The sequence below is a fragment of the Catharus ustulatus genome, unplaced genomic scaffold (assembly GCF_009819885.2).
Source record: "Catharus ustulatus isolate bCatUst1 unplaced genomic scaffold, bCatUst1.pri.v2 scaffold_97_arrow_ctg1, whole genome shotgun sequence".
In the NCBI taxonomy this organism is placed as follows: domain Eukaryota; kingdom Metazoa; phylum Chordata; class Aves; order Passeriformes; family Turdidae; genus Catharus; species Catharus ustulatus.
Genome location: NW_024879561.1, coordinates 82959 through 104967, shown reverse-complemented (window position 1 = coordinate 104967; position 22009 = coordinate 82959). Strand labels below are relative to the sequence as shown.

The 22009-nt window shown below is 46.2% G+C and overlaps 1 protein-coding gene across 1 annotated transcript in view; it reads left to right on the top strand.

Moving 5' to 3' along the window:
- The window catches only part of LOC117011587, a 40840-nt gene extending 27900 nt beyond the window's left edge, over positions 1-12940 (top strand). The window contains exons 2-6 of the mRNA XM_033087004.1: positions 2055-2141; positions 4176-4301; positions 7877-8019; positions 9406-9507; positions 11597-12940. Of these exons, the coding sequence (XP_032942895.1) occupies positions 2055-2141; positions 4176-4301; positions 7877-8019; positions 9406-9507; positions 11597-11938 (800 nt within the window). The 3' untranslated portion in view covers positions 11939-12940. The remainder of the gene's footprint in view (positions 1-2054; positions 2142-4175; positions 4302-7876; positions 8020-9405; positions 9508-11596) is intronic.
- Positions 12941-22009: the final 9069 nt, after the last annotated feature.

The window sequence follows — 22009 nt, the reverse complement described above, 5'->3', positions numbered from 1 at the left end:
ATGTCCCCAGAGATGTCCCCATGCCCCTCAGGGCCACCTCCAGCGCTGTCCCCGTGTCCCCAGAGCTGTTCCCGTGTCCCCAGTGCTGTCCCCATGCCCCTCAGGGCCACCTCCTCCTCTCTCACCTCCTCCATCCTCCTCCTCCCACCCAGATCCTTCCTCCTCCTCGTCCTCCTCCTCGTCCTCCTCCTCCTCCTCCTCCTCCTCTCCCTTTTCCCCTCAAACCCACTCCAATCCTTTCTTAAATTTATTTTTTCCCCCAAATCCCCTCTAAAATCCCTTTTTTTAAATTCAAAATTTTTCTGAACTCCCTTTTCCCCAAAAAATCCATTTTTTATCGCCAAAAATCCCCTTTTACCCCCCAGGTCCCATGCCAAAATCTCATTTTTAGCCCCCAAAATCTCCTTTATTCCCCAAAAAAAATCCCATTTTTCCCCCCGAAAAATCGTTTTTTAAACCCCGAAAAATCCCCTTTTTTTCTGAAAAAATCCCCTTTTCTTCCCCAAAAAATGTTTTTCTTTCCCTGTTTTTACTCTGAAAATCTCATTTTTTGCCCCCCAAAAATCCCATTCCCCCCCAAAAAAATGCCGGTTTTTCCCCATAAAATCCCTTTTTTTTTCCCAAAAAATCTGGTTTTTTTTCTCAAAAAAAATCCCCTTTTCCCCCAAAAATCCATTTTTCCCCAAAGTTTCCCAAAATTCCATTTTTTTACTCCCAAAAAATCCCTTTTTTAACCAAAAAATATCTTTTTTCCTCAAAAACATCCATTTCCCCCCAAAAAAAATCTCATTCCCCCACCAAAAAATCCCATTTTTCTCCCGAAAAAATCCCATTTTTACCCCAAAAAATCAATTTTTTTCCTAAACTCCTTTTCTCCCCAAATTTTCCAAAAATCTCTTTTTTTACCCCCCAAAAATCCCACTTCCTCCCCAAAATCGCATTTTTTCCCAAAAAAATCCATTTTCCCCATTTCCCCAGCAAATTTTCCCAAAATCTCATTATTTTACACCACAAAAAATCCTATTTTCCCCCCAAAAATCCGTTTGTTTTCCCCCCAAAATCTGTGGTTCTTTTCCCCAAAAAAATCCCATTTTTTCCCAAAAAAATCCCCTTTTCCCCCCCAAAATCCCATTTTCCCCTTAAATTTTCCCCAAATCACTTTTTTACCCCCAACACATCCCATTTTTCCTCCAAAAAAATCCCTTTTTCCCCAAAAAAATCCCCTTTTCCCCCAAAAATCCCATTTTTCCCCCCAAAATCCCATTTTTCCCAAAAAAATTCCATTTTTCCCCATAAAATCGCATTTTCCCCAAAAAATCCCATTTTTTTCCCTAAAAAATCCATTCCCCCCGGATTTAACTCCAAAAATCTTTTTTTCCCCCCCAAAAAAATAAATTTTTCCAAAAAATCCTCCTTTTTTCTCCCCAAAAATCCCATTTTTCCCATGGCCTCCCAAATTTTCCCAAATTCTCGGGTTTTTTACCCCCAAAAAACCTCCCTTTACCCCAAAAATCCGTATTTTCCCAAAAATTCTCATTTTACTCCCAAAAATCCTTTTTCCTCCCAAATTTTCCCAGAATCTCAGTTTTTAACCCCCCAAAATCCCATTTTTTCCCAAAAATCCCGTTTTTTCCTCCCAAAAAATCCCCTTTTCCCTCCCCAAAAATCCCTTTTATTTTTACTCTAAAAATCTTACTTTTTTTGCCCCTAAATTCACTTTATTAATTCCAAAAAGTCCCAGTTTTTTACCCCGAAAAAATGCCATTTTCCCCCCTAAAATCCATTTTTCCACCCAAAAATCCCATTTCCCCCAAAAAATCCGATTTTTTACCAAAAAAATCCCATTTTTCCCCAAAAATCCCTTTTTTCCCATTTTCACCCAAATTTTCCCAAAATCTCATTATTTTACCCAAAAAAATCCCATTTTCCCCCCCAAAAAATTCTATTTTTCCCCCTAAAAAAATCCTTCCATTTCCCCAAAAAATCCCCTTTTTTACTGAAAAATCCATTTTCCCCCCAAATTTTCCCTAAAACTCGGTTTTTTGCCCCAAAAGGACGCCCTGAAGTTCATACATATGGACAAGAGACGAAAGCTCACGACCGGGGACCTGGCTCTGACTTTGAAATTAAAAAATGTGGAGGTAAAATTTAACCAAAATGTGGAAAAATTGACCCAAAAATTCATGGGAATGCAAAATTTAGGGAAAATCACTAAAATCCAGGAAAAAGGAAAAAAAATGGGAGGAATTGGGAGACATTAAACCAAAATTGGGAAAAATTTCAAAATTTTAAAAATTAAAAAAATTGAAGGGGAATTGGCCAAAATTGAGGGAAATTCACCCAAAATTGAAGGGAAAAACCACAAAAAATGGAGAAATTACCCCAAAAATTCACAGGAATGCAAAATTTGGGGAAAATCATTAAAATCCAGGAATAGGCAAAAAATAATTGGGAGAAAATTGGGGGAAATTCAACCAAAATTGGGAAAAATTTTAAAATTTTAAAAATTAAAAAATTGAAGCGAAATTGACCAAAATTGAATAAAATTCTCCCAAAATGTGGGTAAAAAATTAAAAATTGAACGAAAATTGCCCAAAATTGAGGGAAATTCTCCCAAAATGGAAAAAAAATTCAAAATTTAAGGGAAAAAAATTAAAAATTGAAGGGAAATTGAGCAAAATGGAGGGAAATTCACACAAAATGCAGAAAAATTCCAAAAACTTAAGGGAAAAAATAAGTAAAAATTGAAGGAAAATTGGCCAAAATTGAGGGAAATTCACCCAAAATGGAGAAAAATTTAAAAAATTTAAGGGAAAAAGGTTTTTAAAAATGAAGGAAAATTATCCAAAATATGGGGAAAATTCACCCAAAATTGGGAAACATCCCCAAAATTTAAGGAAAAAAAAATTAAAATTTGAAGGAAAATTGGCCAAAATTGAGGGAAATTCACCCAAAATGGAGGGAAAAAACCCACAAAAAAGGAGAAATTACCAGAAATATTTATAGGAATCCAAAATTTGGGGAAAATCCCTGAAATCCAGGAAAAGGGAAAAAATTGCGAAAAAATTGGGGGAAATTTACCCAAAATTGGAAAAAAATCCAAAGAAATAAGGGGAAAAAATTTTAAAATTGAAGGAAAATTGGCCAAAATTGAGGAAAATTCACCCAAAATGGAGTAGAAAAAATTTAGGAAAATTGGGGAAATTTAGGAAATTAAAAAATAACAAAATTGAAAGAAAATTATTAAAAATTGAGGGAAATTCACCCAAAATTGAGGGGGAAAATTAGGCAAATTTAGAAATTTAGGAAAAAAAGCAAAATTCAAAGAAAATTGCCCAAAATTGAGGGAAATTCTCCCAAAAAGGAGGAAAACGCCTCCAAATTTAGGCTAAAAAAATTAAGGAAAATTGCCCAAAATTGAGAGAAATTCACACAAAAAATTTAGGAAAAAAAACGCTCAAAATTCGAGGAAAATTGCCCAAAATTGATAGAAATTCACCCAAAATTTAGGGAAAAATTAGAAATTGAAGGAAAATTCGTTAAAATTGAGGGAAATTCACCCAAAATGGAGAAAAGTCCCCAAAAATTGGGGAAAAGAACCCCAAAATTGTGAAAAATACTCCTAAAATTGTGAAATTTTTTCCTAAAATTGTGAAAAATTCCCCAAAAATTGAGAAAAATCCTCCCAAAATCAGGGAAAATTTTCTCAAAATTATGGAAAAATTCACCAATAATTGAGGAAATTCCCATAAAATTGGGGAAAATTCCCTAAAATCATGGAAAATTATCCCAAAATTTTGAAAAATTCTCCTAAAGTTAGAAAAATCTTCTGAAAACTGGGGAAAATTCCCCTAAAATTGGGGAAAATTGCCCCAAAATCGTGGAAAATTCCCCTAAAATTGAAGGAAAATCCCCTTAAAATTGGGGGAAATTTTCCCAAAATCAAGGAAAACCACCCTAAAATTGTGAAAAATTCCCCAAATTCATGGAAAAATTCCCAAAAAATCAAGGAAAAATCCCTCTAAAATTGGGGAAAATCCCCCTAAAATTGTGGAAAATCCCAAAAATTGAGGAAAATCCACAAAAATTAGGGAAAAATTTCTTAAAATTTGGAAAAACCACAAAGCCCCAATTTTATTCCTCATTCCCAGCCCCTGTACGGGTTCCACACCCAGGTGTTCATTCTGTTCTGCATTGCCTGCGGTGGCTGCGAGGTCTACTTCTACGAGGAGAAGGAGGTGAATCTGAGCGACATCATCAACACCCCCTGCCCAGGGTGCCCCTGGACGTCTGCCTCAAGAGTCAGCAACATTGGAGGACTTTTTGGAATCTTTTTTTAATTTTTTTTTAAATTTTTACATCATTTTTGGTGCCATTTTGGGTGAAGTTATGAGGGGATTTTGGGTGGATTTGGGATTTTGGAGGGAGTTATGAGGAGAATTTGGGAATTTTGGGGGATTTGGGAATTTTAGGAATTTTTTAGGGGATTTTTTTTTTAATTTATGGGATTTATTTTTTTTTAATTTTTAGGGGGATTTTGAGGGAAGTTATGAGGGGATTTGGGGGGGATTTTGGTGGATCTGAGAGACATCATCAACACCCCCCTGCCCACGATGCCCCTGGACATCTGCGTCTAGGATCAGGAACATTTGGGAATTTTTCGGGAATTTTTGGGAATTTTTTTTTATTTTTACAAATTTATTTTGAATTGTTTTGAATTTTTTTTAATTTTTGGTGCCATTTTTGGATACATTTTGGGTGAAGTTATGAGGGGATTTTAGTGGCGTTGGAGGGATTTGGGAATTTTTGGGTATTTTTGGGCTATTTTGGATTTTTAGGGCTTTTTTGGGAATTTTGGGGATTTTTAAAATATTTTTTAAAATTTTATTTAATTTTGACGCAATTTTTGGCACCATTTAGGGGATTTTGGATAGAGTTATGAGGAAATTTAGGGGATTTGGGGGCATTTGGGAATTTTTGTGACTTTTTTGCAGTTTTTGTGATTTTTTTTTTTATTTTTTGGGGATGCTTTTTGAGTTTTTAGGGGGATTTTGGGTGAATCTCAGCGACATCATCAACACCCCCCTGCCCAGGGTGCCCCTGGATGACTGCCTCAAGGGTCAGGAACTTTTGGGATTTTTTTGGGAATTTTTTGAGATTTTTGGGATTTTTTAGAGGTTTTTTTAATTTTTTTAATTTTTTTTTTTTAATTTTTTTAAATTTTTGTGCAATTTTTGCCGCCATTTTGGATGAAGTTATGAGGGGATTTTGGGGAATTTTGAGGAATTTGGCAATTTTGGAGGGAGTTATGAGGGGAATTTAGGAATTTGGGGGGATTTGGGATTGTTTGGAAAGTTTGGGGATTTTTTTTTGGATTTTATTTAGATTTTTAAAAATTTTTTAGGAATTTTTTAGCGCCATTTTGGGGTATTTTAGAGCAATTTTGTGTGGAGTTATGAGGGGATTTTGGGTGCATTTGGGAATTTTGGAGGGAGTTATGAAGGGATTTGGGGAAATTTTTTTGGTTTTTGATTTTTTGGGAATTTTTGGGACTTGTTTGGGATTTTTTAAAATTTGTTTTGAATTTTTGTGCAATTTTTGACGCCATTTTTGGAGGGTTGGGGGTGGAGTTATGAAGGGATTTTGGGAAATTTTGGGAATTTTGGTGAGAGTTGTGAGAGGATTAGGGGAATTTTTGTGTATTTTGGATTTTTTTTTCTATTTTTGGGGGAATTTTTGGGGTTTTTTAGGATTTAAAAAAAAATTTAATTTTTGTGCAATTTTGGATGCCATTTTGGGCATAATTTTTGAGGGAGTTATGAGGGGATTTGGGGAATTTTGGGGGATTTAGGATTTTTTGAGAATATTTTGGATATTTTTGGAATTTTTTTTTATTTTTAAAAATTGTTTTTAGAGATTTTTGAGCGCCATTTTGGAGGTTTTCAGAGTGATTTTCGGTGGAGTTATGAGGGGATTTGGGGGAATTTTTTGACTTTTGGGGAAAGTTGTGAGGGGAATTGGGGAATTTTGGGGGATTTGGGAATTTTTGGGAGTTTGGGGATTTTTTTGGGGGATTTTTTTGGATTTTTAAAATTTTTTGGGTTTTTTTTTTAGTGCAATTTTGGGGTATTTCAGGGCGATTTTGGGTGGAGTTATGAGGGGATTTTGAGGGATTTGGGAATTTTGGGAGGAGTTATGAGGGGAATTTGGGAATTTTGGGGGGTCTGGGATTTTTTGGTATTTTTGGGGAATTTTGGGGATTTTTTTGGGGCCCCGAGCCCCTGAAATTGGCCAAGCCCGGCCAGGAGCAGGAGGGGACCCCAAAAAACAAAGGGCCGGAGGGGGGCTGGGGCTGACCCCAAAGGTCAGGATTTGAGATTTTTGGGGGATTTTTGGGAATTTTGGGGGGTTTGGGGAGGTTTAATGGGGATTTTTGGGGGATTTAAAGGGGGTTTTTGAAGGACTTTTTTGACTTTTGGGGGAGTTAAAGGGGATTTGGGGGGGGTTAATGGGGATTTTTGGGGGGATTTGGGGGGTTTAATGGGGATTTTTGGGGGGGTTTGGGGTGGTTTAAAGGAATTTTTGGGGGGATTTTGGGATTTAGGAGGGATTTTGGGGTATTTAAAGGGGATTTTTGGGGTGGTTTAAATGGGATTTTGGGGGGATTTAGCGAGTTTGGGGGGATTTAAGGGATTTAAAGGGGATTTGGGGGGGTTTAAAGGGGATTTTGGGGGGATTGAGGGGGAATTGGGGAGTTTTTGGGGGGATTTGGGGGATTTAAAGGGAATTTTTTGGGGGGGTTTGGGGGGTTTAAAGGGGATTTTGGGGGGATTTTGGGGTGGATTTGGGGAATTTTGGGGTTTGAGGGGGATTTTCATGAATTTTTGGGGGGATTCTGGGGAATTTTGGGACCAGTTGTGGGGGGAATTTGGGGGGATTTGAGGGAAATATGGGGGAATTTTGGGGGGATTTTGGGGAATTTGAGGGGGATTTTCAGTGAATTTTGAGGCAATTTTGGGGTGAATTTTGGGGGGATTTGAGAGGAATATTAGGGGATTTTGGAAAGAATTAAGGGGGATTTTGGGGAATTTGGGGGTTGTTTTAGAAGGATTTTCAGTGAATTTTTGGGTGGATTTTGGGGACAATTTTGGGAAAATTTTGGGGGGAAGTTTGAGGGAAATTTTAGGGGGATTTTTGGGTGGATTTGGGGAATTTTGGGACAACTTTGGGGACAATTTTGGAGTGAATTTGGGGTGATTTGAGAGGACTTTTGAGGAATTTTGGGGTTCTTTAAGGGGAATTTTCAGTGAATTTTTGGGGGGATTTGGGGGAATTCTGGGACAATTTTGGGGTGAATTTTGGGGCGGGTTGGGGGAATTTTGAGGTGAATTTTGGGGGGATGTGAGGGAAATTTGGGGTGGATTTTGGAGAGAATTAAGGGAGATTTTGGGGTGGTTTGAGGGGAATTTTCAGTGACTTTTTGGGGAGGATTTTGGGAAATTTGGGGCAATTTTGGAGTGAATTTGGGGGGGTTTGAGGGAATTTTTGGGGGAATTTTTGGGAATTTTAGGGGGATTTTGAAGTGGATTTTGGGAATTTTAGGCTAATTTTGGGGGGAATTTTGGGGGGAATTTTGGGGTGATTTGAGAGGAATTTTGGAGAGATTTAAGGGGGATTTTGGGGTTGTTTGAGGGGGATTTTCAGTGAATTTTTTGGGTGTATTTTGGGACAATTTTGGGGTTAATTTTGGGTGAATTTTGGTGGATTTGGGCTGCTTTAAATGGGATTTTGGGGGGATTTTTTGGGCTCAGGATAATTTTGGGAACTCAAGGTGATTTTCGGGGGATCTATGACATTTTTGGGGTGCCCCAAACAGGGAAGGAGAAGAAGCCCCCCCTGCTGGAGGGGTCCCCCCTGCGGCTGAAGCCGCGCAGCGTCCACGAGCTCTCGGTGGAGCAGCAGCTCTACTACAGGGAGATCACCGAGGCCTGTGTGGGGTCCTGCGAGGCCAAATGGGCTGTAAGTCACCCTAAAAATATCCTAAAAGCTCCCCAAAATCCTGCAGGGGTCATAGCCAAAAAATCCTAAAAAAATAACTAAAAAATCCCATAAAAATCCAACAAAAAATCAAAAAAATCGGCACAAAATCGGCACAAAATCACCCCAAAAATGCATCAAAATCATCTAGAATCGCTCCAAAAAAATCCCAAAAAAATTCCAGAGTCACCCCAAAATCCTGCAGGGGTCACAGCCCCAAAATCACCCAAAAATCCTAAAAAAATCCCCCCAGAATCCCCCAAAAATCCCAGAGTCACCCCAAAATCCTGCAGGGGTCACAGTGCCAAAATCACCCCAAAATCCTAAAAGAATCCCATAAAAAACCCACAAAATCAGCCCCAAATCTGCCCCTACAAGGAGATCATCGAGGCCTGTGTGGGGTCCTGCGAGGCCAAACGGGCTGGGAGTAACCCCGAAAATATCCTAAAAAATCCCAAAATCCTGCAGGGGTCACAGACCCAAAATCACCCCAAAAACTGCAAAAATCCCCCAAAAATCCCATAAAAATCCAAGCATTTGGCACAAAGTTGGCACAAAAATCACCCAAAAGCCCCTAAAAATCCCAAAAAATCCCAAAGTCACCCCAAAATCCTGCAGGGGTTACAGCCCCCAAAACACCCCAAAATCCTAAAAAATTCCCCAAAAAATACAAAAAATCAACCCAAAATCATCCAGAATCACCCCCAAAAAAATCCCAAAAAATGCCAAATTCCCCACAAAAAATCCCTGAGTCACCCCAAAATCCTGCAGGGATCAAAACCCCAAAATCACTCCAAAATCCAAAAAAATCCCCAAAAAATCGAAAAAATCGGCACAAAAGTGGGTCCAAAATTGGCTCAAAATCATCCCAAAAATGCCTCAAAATCATCCTGAATCACCCCCCAAAAAATCCCATAAAAATCTCACAAAAATACCAGAGTCACCTCAAAATCCTGCAGGGATCACAGACCCAAAATCCTACAAAAATTCCTCAAAAATCCCCAAAATTTCCTAAAGAATCCCCTAAAAATCTTTAATGTTTCCAATGTCCCCAATCCCCCCAATGTCCCCAAATGTCCCCAATGTCCCCACAGGAGCCTCTCCAGAGCATCGCCACTGACCCCGGGCTGTACCAGATGCTGCCGCGCTTCAGCACCTTCATCTCCGAGGGGTTGAGGGACAAAAAATCCTGGGAATTCACCCCAAAATCCTGACCCCAAAATCTTGGGAATTTACCCCAAAATCCTGAGCCCAAAATTCTGGGAATTCACCCCAAAATTTAGGGGATGTGCCCAGGTGTCCCCTCAATGTCTGCAGCTGTCCCCAGCTGTCCCCACCTGTCCCCTCAGTCTCCCCTCCTGTCCCCAGGTGCGCGTCAACATTGTCCAGAACAACCTGGCGCTGCTGATCTACCTGATGGGGACGGTGAAGGCTCTGATGGACAACCCGACCCTGTACCTGGAGAAATCTGTGAGTGTCACACCTGGGTATCACCTTTGTGTCACCTGAGTGTCACCTGTGTGTCACCTGTGTGTCACCTGTGTCACCTGTGCCACCTTCCTGTCACCTCCCTGTCACCTGTGTGTCACCTGAGTCACACCTTCAGTCTCGGGGTGTGCAATGGCCGCCAGCTGATGGCACTGCTGGGCTGGGTGGGGACACTGCCAGCAGGTGAGTGTCACCTGTGTCACCTGTGTGTGACCTGTGTGAGCTCAGTGTCACCTGTGTGTCACCTGTGTGTCACCGGTGTCACCTGAGTGTCACCTGTGTGTCACCTGTGCCACCTGAGTGTCACCTGAGTGTCACCTGTGTGTGCTCAGTGTCACCTATGTCACCTGTGTGTGCTCAATGTCACCTGTGTCACACCTGGGCCTTGGGGACACCTTCAGCCTTGGGGTGTGCAATGGCTGCCAGCTGATGGCGCTGCTGGGCTGGGTGGGCACACTGCCAGCGGGTGAGTGTCACCTGTGTCACCTGTGTGTGACCTGCGTGAGCTCAGTGTCACCTGTGTCACCTGAGTGTCACCTGTGTGTCACCTGTGTGTCACCTGTGTCACCTGTGTGAGCTCAGTGTCACCTGTGTCACCTGTGTGTCACCTGAGTGTCATTAATGTCACCTGCGTCACCTGAGTGCCACCTGTGTCACAACCCGGTGTCACCAAAAGTGTCCCCAGAAGTGTCCCCAACTTTGTCCCTTTGGGATTTCCCTTTCGTGGCTGTCCCTGGGCTGTCCCCAAGGGGTTCCCCGGTTGTCCCCTCCCCAGTGACACTGAGGTGACATTCTGGTGTCCCTGAGGTGACCCTGGTGCCATTCCCGTGTCAGAGGCGATGTCCCCATGGGCCCGGTTGGGGCGGTGGCGTCCCTGGGGGTGTCCCCTGGCTGTCCCCTCCCCCGGTGACACATTGGTGTCCCTGAGGTTACACTGAGGTGACACTGGTGTCACTCCTGTGTCGCAGATGTCCCCGTGGGCCCAGCCGGGGCGGTGGCCTTGGAGCGGAACCTCTCGGGTCGCTTTGAGTCACGATTCGTGACCGTGCGGGTGGAGCCGGGCCCGGCACTGATGCTGCGGGGCATGGAGGGGGCGCGGCTCGGGGTCTGGGTGGCACACGGGGAAGGTACTGGGCAAACTGGTTATACTGGGAGAGACCAGGAGAGACTGGGAGGGACTGGGAGGGGCTGGGCGGGGCTGGGAGTGATGGGGAATGAGGGATACTGGTGATACTGGGAGCACTGGTTATACTGGGAGGGACTGGGAGGGACTGGGGAGCACTGGGAGTGATGGGGAATGAGGGATACTGGGAGCACTGGTTATACTGGGAGGGACTGGTGGAACTGGGCTAGAAGCTGTCTCAAACCGGTTTCTAACTGGTTTAACCAGTCTCTAACTGGTGTAACTGGTTAACCAGTCCCTAACTGGTCCCTAACTGGTGTAACTGGCTTAACCAGTGCCTAACCAGTCCCTAATTGGTCTATAACTGGTTTAACTGGTCAAACTGGTCCCTAACCAGTCTGTAACTGGTTTAACTGGTCTAACCAGTCCCTGACCAGTCTGTAACTGGTCTGACTAGTCTCACCAGTCCCTGACCAGTCTGTAACTGGTTTAACCAGTCCCTGACCAGTCTATAACTGGTCTAACCAGTCTCACCAGTCCCTGACCGGTCAGTCACTGGTCTAACCAGTCTAACCAGTCCCACCAGTCGCTGACCACTGTGTCACTGGTCTAACCAGTCCCACCAGTCCCTGACCAGTCTGTAACTGGTCTAACCAGTCCCACCAGTCCCTGACCGGTCAGTCACTGGTCTAACCAGTCTCACCAGTTCCTGACCAGTCAGTAACTGGTCTAACCAGTCTAACCAGTCCCACCAGTTGCTCACCAGCCACTGGTCTAACCAGTCTCACCAGTCTGTAACTGGTCTAACCACTCTCACCAGTTGCTGACCGGTCTGTAACTGGTCTAACGAGTCTAACCAGTCTCATCAGTCCATGACTGGTCAGTAACTGGTCTAACCAGTCTAACCAGTCCCACCAGTCCCTGACCGCTCTGTCCCTGCTCTCCCAGGCCGGTTCCAGTTCCACCCACCCTCACTGCTGGTGCGCACTGTCTAGTCCGGTCTGGCCGCGCTGCGCTACGTCGATGACCGCGGCGTCCCCACCGAGTGCTACCCCACGAACCCCAATGGCTCCGGCCAGGGCGCGGCCGCGCTGGTGTCCCCCTGCGGTCGGCACCTGGCGGCCATGCCGCACCCCGAGCGGTCAGTGCGCGCCTGGCAGTGCCCCTGGGCCGGCCGGAGTGCGGCCGCCGCCGGACGCAGCAAGGTCGGAGACGGGCCCTGGCTCAGAATTTTCCAGAACGCCATGGAGTGGTGTCTGCAGTGGCCGGAGGGGTAGAAGTGACCGCTGAGTGACCAATGAGTGACTGACACATGGACACCTCCTCTGTGACAGTGACCAATGAGTGACCAATGAATGACCAATGAGTGACCAACACATGGACACCCCTCTGTGACAGTGACCAATGAGTGACTAATGAGTGACTGACACATGGACACCTCCTCTGTGACACTGACCAATGAGTGACCAATGAGTGACCAATGAGTGACCGACACATGGACACCCCTCTGTGACAGTGACCAATGAGTGACCAATGAGTGACCAATGAGTGACTGACACATGGACACCTCCTCTGTGACACTGACCAATGAGTGACCAATGAGTGACTGACACATGGACACCTCCTCTGTGACACTGACCAATGAGTGACCAATGAGTGACTGACACATGGACACCTCCTCTGTGACACTGACCAATGAGTGACCAATGAGTGACCAATGAGTGACCGACACATGGACACCCCTCTGTGACAGTGTCCAATGAGTGACCAATGAGTGACCGACACATGGACACCCCTCTGTGACAGTGACCAATGAGTGACTAATGAGTGACCGACACATGGACACCCCTCTGTGACAGTGACCACTGAGTGACCAATGAGTGACCGACACATGGACACCCCTCTGTGACACTGACCAATGAGTGACCGACACATGGACACCCCCTCTGACATCCTGTTAGTGACACTGATCATTCACTGACCATTCACTGACCACTGAGTGACCAATGAGTGATCAACACATGGACACCCCTCTGTGACACTGACCAATGAGTGACCAATGAGTGATCAATGAGTGACCACTGAGTGACCAATGAATGACTGACTGACCAACCCAAGGACACCCCTCTGTGACACTGACCACTAAGTGACCAATGAATGACCAGTGAGTGACCACCCCCTGGGGACACTGACCACCGCTGACCTCTTGCCCCGCCCAGTGACCAAGTGGCCACGCCCATGAGGGGGCGGGGCCTGTAATTACTAATAAAGTGCCATTAATTAATTGATTAATTAATGACTGATGGCTCATTAATGAATGACGTCACTGGGGGAAGCGGCGGGGGGGGGGTGCTCCCAGTAACCAATCCCAGTCCCTCCCAGTCCATCCCAGTTCATCTCAGTCCATCCCAATTCCCTCCCAGTCCATCCCAGGCAATCCCAGTTCATCCCAGTCTCTCCCAGCCCATCCCAGTCCCTCACAGTCCCTCCCAGTTCCATCCCAGTCCCTCCCAGTCCATCCCAGTCTCTCCCAGTTCATCCCAGTCCATCCCAGTCCATCCCAGTCCCTCACAGTCCCTCCCAGTTCCATCCCAGTCCCTCCCAGTCCATCCCAGTCTCTCCCAGTTCATCCCAGTCCATCCCAGTCCATCCCAGTCCCTCCCAGTTCATCCCAGTTCATCCCAGTCCCTCCCAGTTCATCCCAGTCCATCCCAGTCCCCTCCCAGTCCATCCCAGTCCCTCCCAGTCCATCCCAGTCCCTCCCAGTCCATCCCAGTATCCCCAGTCTCCACCAGCACTGCCTGAACCGGGGCCTGGAGCGGCTGCGGTGCCTTCTGGTGGTGGTGACCGGGGAGCAGGTGGGGACATGTCCCAATTATCGCGATAGGGGTTGGGATATCGCAGTAGGGGCTGGGATATTGCGATAGGGGATCGGATATCACAATAGGGGATGGGATATCATAATCGGGGCTGGGATATCGCGATAGGGGATGGGATGTCATAATAGGGGCTGGGATATCGCAGTAGGGGCTGGGATATCATGATAGGGGATCGGATATCGTGATACAGGCTGGAATATCACGATAGGGGGTCGAGATATAGTGATAGTGGTCTGGATATCATGACATGGGATGTGATATTGCAATAGGGGCTGGGATATCGCAATAGGGGCCCAGATATTGCAATAGGGGTCTGGATATTGTGATAGGAGCCAGGATATTGTGATAGGGGATGGGATATCATGATAGGGACTGGGATATCGTGATAGGGGCCAGGATATCATGATAGGGGCCCAGATATAGCAAGATAGGGACTGGGATATCGTAACAGGGACTAGGATATCATGATAGGGGACCGGATATTGTGAGAGGGGCTGGGATATTGCAATAGGGGCCCAGACATCACGATAGGGGGCCTGGATATCACGATAGGGGCTGGGATATCACGATAGGGGAGCTGATATTGTGATGGGGTGGCAGTGACCATTAGATATTGTGATAGGGACTGGGGATATCACAATAAGGGACTGGATATCACAATAGGGGCTGGGATATCACTTTAGGGACTGGGATATCGCGATAGGGGGCTGGATATTGTGAGAGGGGCTGGAATATCACGATAGGGGCCTGGATATCATGATAGGGTCTGGGATATCATGATAGGGGACTGGATATCGCCATAGGGGCTGGGATATCATGATAGCAGCCCAGGTATCATGATAAGGGCTGGGATATGACATAGGGAACCTGATATTGTGATATCCCAGTCCCTATCACAATATCCAGACCCCTATCGTGATATCCCAGCCCCTATCGCAATATCCCAGCCACTATCACGATATCCAGGCCCCTATTGCAATATCCCAGCTGCTATCACAATATCCGGGCCCCTGTCATGATGTCTGGGCTCCTACTGCGATATCCCAGCCCCTGTCGCGATATTCCAGCCCCTATCGTGGTATCCTAGTCCCTATTACGATATCCCACTCACTATCACGATATCCGATGGTCACTGCCACCCCTATCACAATATCGCATCCCCTATCATGATATCCCAGCCCCTATCAAGATATCCGGGCCCCTATCAAGATATCCGGACCCCTATGACGATATCTCAACCTCTATCACAATATCTGGGTCCCTATTGTGATATCCTGGTCCCTATCGTGATTTCCGGACCTCTATTGCTGTATCTGGGCGCCTATCATGATATCCCGGCCCGTGTTGTGATATCCAGGCCCCTGTCGTGATGTGTGGGCCCCTATTGCAATATCCCAGTCGCTATCACGATATCCAGGTCCCTATAACGATATCCTGGCCCCATTGTGATACCCCAGTCCCTATCATGATATCCAGGTCCCTATTGCAATATCCTGACCCCTATCAAGATATCCCAGCCCCTATCGTGATACCCCAGTCCCTATCATGACACCCAGCCCCTGTCATGATATCCAGGCCCCTATTGTGATATCCGGGCCTCTATCAAGATATCCCAGCTCCTATCATGATACCCCAGCCCCTATTGTGATACCCAAGCCTCTATCACGATATCATGGCCCCTATCAAGATACCCCAGCCCCTATCATGATATCCTGGCCTCTATCGCAATATCCCAGTCACTGTCACGATATCCAGGCCCTTATCATGATACCCCAGTCCCTATAATGATACCCCAGCCCCTATCACGATATCCCAGCCACTATCGCGATATCCCAGCCCCTATCGCGATATCCAATTGCCCCTTGGTGACATCCCTGTGGCTGCCCTGGACGGTTCGAGACCCTGGCGGGGAGCTCAGAAGCTTTGGCACAGAGCCCAAAAATCCTGGGAAAAATTTCCACCTTTGGATGAAGAGTCACAAGTCACAAAAACTACAGTAACTTCACGACTATAAGGCGCACCCTTCTGACTAAAATTTTCCCCCGAACCTGGAAGTGCGCCTTATAGTCCGGTGCGCCTTATGGTCGTGAAATTACTTTACATCCTTAAAATCGTCTTGTGTTATTCTACAATCATCCTCAGCCAGATCTTTAGCTACCTTTAAAACCATCTGCTTCTCTGATTCTGTTAAGGAGTCAAGTGGTATCTGAATGTCAGCCCAATCAGGCCTATGTTGTTTAACCATAAATTTCATCCATTTAGCAACACTTAGTGGGTCAACCCAATAATTTTTAGCAATCTTTTCCCAGGATTCTAAATCCCAGGCAGTAAAGGGGGCTCTGACTAACACTGTCGCCCCCTCAGAGGTGGCTGTTTCCCTTAGAGGGGCTTGTATGGCCTCCCTCATATTTTTTTCGGGTCCTTGATGCTACAGGACCCTGTGGGGAGAGTTCTTCTTCTTCCTCACTATCACTGGAGGGTAAGGGTGGATACAGTCGAGTTGGCTCTCATGGTTTGGGATTTGGTGGGGAAACTCCCATATTAATTACTGTTCCCTCAAGTGAGGATGAGGCAGGGGATGAAGCAGGGGTAAAACCTGAAGTCGATGGTAGTTCTAAATCTGCTTCCCCTCCCACCCTCCCCTTCCTTGTCTTTTAGAGGGTGGTTTAAGCAATTTCTCCGTCTCCTCTTCCTGAGCTGCCATACGATAGACTTTGTCAGGATGTGTACACCTCTGATTTATTGAGCATGTGCTACAACATCTCTTAGGTTTCCCATTATCAGCTCTATTATCTTTCTCGAGAGCCAACACTAAAGGGTCAGAGGGTGGTCTAATTCCACAAACCCTTTGCCACTCCGGGTGATTCCTAACAGAAAAACACTTGTCAGCATAACTAACTTCATGCCATTTCTGCTCACGCCTGAGGAAAAGCATCAGCTGTACTAAAGTGTTATAGTCCAACGTCCCTGATGGGGGCCACTTCACCCCCTCCTCAGGTCTATAGAGGGGCCACCACTGTGTGCACAACTTAATAAGCTCTCTTTTATTTCTCCATTCTCATGATCCACCAGCTCTTTCCAATGTGCCAAAACACATCCTAAAGGACTACCTTTAGGAATCTCTTTGCTTTCACTTGCCCCTATGCTGAAAATTTTTTTGGTCTGGCATCTCCCTGAACCTTCTATTCCTTGGCATGTAAGTTTATCGGCAGAGGAAAGGGGAAGGAGTAAAAGCAACTGACAAAATAAAGGGTTAACAGTAAAACCAATGAACCAAATTACTTAAAATAACTCTTCTAAAGCTTGAACCACTGACCAAGACAAATGGTTATTAGATTTTTTCTTTCTCTTTTTCCCTTTTTCTCGTTTTTTGTTTTCCCCCAAAGTGTTCACCACACACACTGCACAGCAACAAAACCTCCTCTTTATTTACTTCTAAAAGACTCACATATCACAACCAAACACTCTCACTTTACTCACAAAACTTACACAGTTCCACGTTCCACAATTCTACTGCTTATGCACACAGTCGAAATATACACACACAGCCTAGCTCACACAATTCAAAAACAATACAAGCGTTCCAAATTTCTCCACCCTCCCAGGTGTAAATAAATTCCAAAATTCTTTCACCACCTACACATACAAAACTTTTGCCAACACACTTCCAAAAGCACGCAAACCAAAACATATTCAGTGTGCCTCTAACCCACAGTTCAAGCACACAGAGCTCACAAAAACAAACTGCACGCTCAAACACACACACATTCGGTGTGCACGAACAGTGATCACTGTATTCTGCAAGCCAAAAATGCAGTCATCACACCCCAACGCCCGCAGCCAGTGCCTTAGGCTAGAAATCACCACTGCGCTGCCTTTAAACCACAAATAAAACTGGAGCCACCACTGCTTCTATGCCACAACAACACCGGCAGCACTTATTACACCTGCCTGAACTCTGCTGACCCCCTGTCGCGTGAGCTCTACTCCCGGCAGCTGCTACCAGCACGCCACTACTCCCCCACTATGGGGCACAAGTTCCAGCCTCACCTGGAACACAAACCAGTACCAGATTCCACAGAAACATACAAACAAATCCACTTTAGGCCTTTTCACAATGCGCACAATGTCTCACAGTATCTTATGAGTTTGGTTCTCTTAAAGGTACCTCTCTTTAATTTTTAAACATACATTTTTGTCCATGTCTCCGGCAGTTCTAGTTCTGCTCCCTGGGATACCAGTGAGGAAAAGGAGCCCTCTCCTAGGAAGATCCCAGGTGGGCGCCCTAGAGGGGTCCCAAACCCCGCTGGCCCCTCGGCCCGAGAGAACAGGGTCCCACCAGAGTCGCCAACTGATTTACCAAAACATGAGTGTTGGTTTAATACCGATACTCAAGTGTGACAGACAAAAGACTCTCTAACAATTTAAAGTTAGAAAGTGTATGTTTTATTCAGTGTTGGGCAGCAGTGTGGGGTAGCCCTCTAATATGCACTGCAAAATTACAGATTATCACAGAGTCTATTTATTGACAAAAGGTTCAAACAAATACATATTCATAATACCAGCCCCTCCCATTCCCTACTTCCTATGGTAACTAGCCTGAATACCTATTAAGCATGTGTAAATGGCTTCTTAAATTAAGTCTGGGGTCATTTTTGTGAGGACGGGTCTTAGAAGGAGGAAGTAAGGTGAGTCTTCCTCACCCTGAACTCTCAACCCTTTTCTATTAATGAGAATACAAATGATTTCTGGGGATAGTCCAGTTTTTCAAAGAATGGGTTTCTGGTTGCAATTGTTCATGTTTCTTTGGGCCTGATTACCAGTTTCATCTTTTCCATATGTAAGTACAGCTGAGCAAACATAAGATGACAGGCAATCAATTATTTAAGTTTCAGATGACTACTTCAAGCACGGTTTTCCTTCTAACTTCTAACTTTTAACTAAAATCCTAATTTTTCTAAGATGAGTGTTTCACATGGCCCCACATCAGCTGTAGGAGAGGGCTCAGGACAGGGTTTCGGGGTGGAGCAGAGTGGCAGGAAGCTGATAAAACCCGCTTCTCTAGAACTGAAGGAGTTCTTTCAGAAGCAAAGACACTGACTTCAAGAGATTCCCACTGTGCTGAAAGTTTGCCTCTGAAGACTGAAAGATGATCTTGTCAGGAATCTGAGACTATAGTTGGGAAAATATTTTGCATAATTTGCTTGTGACTAGATACAAATCTCCAGTGGGAAAAGAGCCTCTGCAGTAGGCTAGGTGTCTTGGAGTGTCTTAGTTCTTCAAGAGTTAAGAGTACCAATTAAATGCAATTTTATTTTTAATTCTACAAGTGTAAAAATATTCAAATCTTTACAGAACTCTAAAACTACTATGAAAAATCCTAAAATACCAGGGAAAAAGGGAATAAATATTTGAGGATTTCTTTCTAGGAATTTTTTTCCTAAATGTAGCCAATTGAAAACTAAACATAGTAGCTGCTGATCTCAGGAGCCCTGTGCCCGACTGTTGCCTGCCCAGTCCTGGCTGTGCCCAGACAAGGAGCTCTTCCAGTGCTGGTGGTAACACCAGACACCAGAGCTGAAGCCCAAAGGTTTTGCTGGACTCAAGCCCATCCCTGGAAGGAGGGGGCCACATTTGGTCCTGGTCGGACACCAGGGCCAGCACCTTTGGGGACAGAGGGTCCTATTCTGGGTGGTGGTGGCATGTCCACAGCAACAAGCTGGTAAGGCAGCTGTGACAGGCACAGTGAGTACTGACTTGGGGATCTGCAGTCACCGGAGCACAGATCACAACTGTTTTCATAGTGTGCTGGATTCCCCACCTGCTTGAGACAACTGGGCAGTGCATGGAGCTCCTCAGTGTGAGAATCCACCGCCTCAGTTGTAACCCCAGGTGCCTCCTGTGCCCCAGGAATGGCCATGGCTGTAAATGTGTCTTTGGCTGCAGCACAGGGCCAGGGTGTAGCCAGGCCCTTGTTGTTCCTCCGGCGCTGCTCAGCAGCCCCATCGGAGCCCGGGACCGCGGCCCTTCCCCACCAGGGCTCTGACCCAGCCTGGCCCGGCCACGGGACCCGGCCCTGACCAGGGCATAGCGGCGGCTCCAGAGGCCCTGCCCGGCCCCCAAGGGATGGGCTCTGCCCGCCCGCTGGGCCCGCAGGCCGGGCCCAAGGCTTTGCAGGAAGCTTCCCACCAACTTTGCACAACCTCGAGTGAGAGTGTCCCTTTGCTGTGCTGAGAAGCCTAAAAAAACACATCTAGTTTAACTGTGCTGCACACCTCATGAGGGATCCCTGCACACCTTAGCAAAGAGCCCAAAATAGCCCGGTGGGCCTCATAAAAGAATCCAGTACCTGCCCACCTCAGGAAGGACTCAGCTCCTCTCCAGGCCTTGACAGCAACCACTAAATGGCCACGTAAATCATGAGGAACTCAACCCCCCTGCCAGCCTTACAGCAGTCTCTAGTCGTGTGTACACCATAACAGGGACCCCAAATCCCCTTAGAAACTCATGAGGAACCCCAGCCACTGCAGCACTGACAAAGAACCCAAACCCCGCATGTCTTACTGGAAAACTGCACAGCCCCCTGTGTGCCCCATGACGGACCCCAGTCATCTGCCAGCCTTACAGGGGTCCCCATCACCTGTGTGCCATAGAATAGCCAGGCCTGCCATTAACTCTAGCCAGCAGCGTGTTTCCTGCCAGAACCCCCTTCCAATTCCCTTCTGGGAACTGGGAACACGTGTTGAGGTGCCGGCTGCATTTGTGGGAGCAATGGGGAGGCATGAGCCTGTGCTGTGCTCCACTGCTGAGCTGGCAGTGCACTGGATACAGCCAGGACATTCTCCGTATCCCCCAGAGCTGGGGCCTGCAGGCACCTTGTGACCCCTTGGCACAGGCTGTGCCACCCAACAAAGCCCAGCAGGCCGGGAGGAGAGCCTGGGGGCAGCAGGAAGCTGAGAGAAACCCCTGCTCCTGAAGTGAGGGAGATCTTTCAGAAGCAAAGACACTGACTTCAAGAGATTCCCATTGTCTGCCTTCAATGTTTGCCTCTGAAGACTGAGAGGTTAGCTTGTTCTCCGAAATCTGAGAATATAGATGGGAAAATGTTTTACATAATTTGTGACTAGGTACAAATCTCCTGTGGGAAAAGAGCCTCTGCAGTAGGCTGGGTATCATGGGGTGTCTTAGTTCTTTTTAGAGTAAAGATTACCAATTAAATGCAATTTTATTTTTTATTCTACAAGTGTAAAAATGTTCAAAGCTTTTCAGAATTCTAAAACTACTATGAAAAATCCTAACCTACTAGGGAAAAAGAGAAGAAATATTCAGGGATTTCTATCTACAAGAAATATTTCTAAATACTTCTAAAAATTCCTAATTTATGAAAATTAAAATTGAAGAAAAATTGGAATCACTTTGTCTCAGAAATCCCATGCCCTGGCTGTGCCCAGACAAGGAGCTCTTCCAGTGCTGGTGGTAGCACCCAGGCACCAGAGCTGAAGCCCAAAGGTGTTGCTGGACTCACGGCCATCCCTGGAAGGAGGGGGCCACCTTCAGTCCTGGCTGGACACCAGGGCCAGCACCTTTGGGGACAGAGGGTCCTGTTCTGGGTGGTGGCGGCAGAGCAACAAGCTGGTAAGCCAGCTGTGACAGGGACAATGGACACTGTCTTGAGGATGGTCGATGACAGGTAAAGGTCTCTCCATCTCATGGACTTGGCCGGTCTCGTGAAGCTTCAAGGGTGCGACTGTGGAGAGAGGAGTGTCTGAGGCCCCAGATGCCGGTGGCACACAGGGACCCTCCTGCACAGCAGGGCCCAGAGCTGGCAAGGCTCCCCAGCACGGCTGGAGCTGCTGGCACACCTTGGCCCAGCTGGACAGCTGCCCCTCAAGGCCCAGGTGAGCAGGGGATGGCTCTGGGCAGGGTCCCTGGCCAGCAGCAGGCCCCAGAAAGCGTCTGCCTTTCAAGGGCAATCTGCTCCCCGCTCTTTCTCCTCCCCACCTTGTTCTCCCTCTGCCCGCTTCTCCTGGGGCTCCTCTTGGCCACGCAGCGTCAGTGGGAGCCAGCACTGCCTGCAGCCCCAGCGGGCTCCCCAGGACAAGGCCCAGCAATTAAGAGGCCAATTAAAGCACTGGGCAGCAGCAGAACCCTCAGCAGAGTTATGTGGACAACCACTGACCATTCACAACTCCCCAGCAGACTCACTGGGAATGTTTCCTGTCTACAAGCAGCCATCAAATGAAGTTGTCTGAGGGGGAGAGCAACAAAACACTCACCGTTTTCTCCTCAGATAATACCAGATTCCACAAAAGAACAAGGTGAAGACAATCTCCAAAAAAAGTAGGCCTGTCGCTACCTCTAGCCGGCAGGTCTACTCTGACAGGAACCCTTTCTAATGCCCATCTGGGAATCAGGAACATGTGTTGAGGTGCCAGCTGCATCTGTGGGAGCAATTGGGAGCATGAGCTCTGCTGAGATGGCA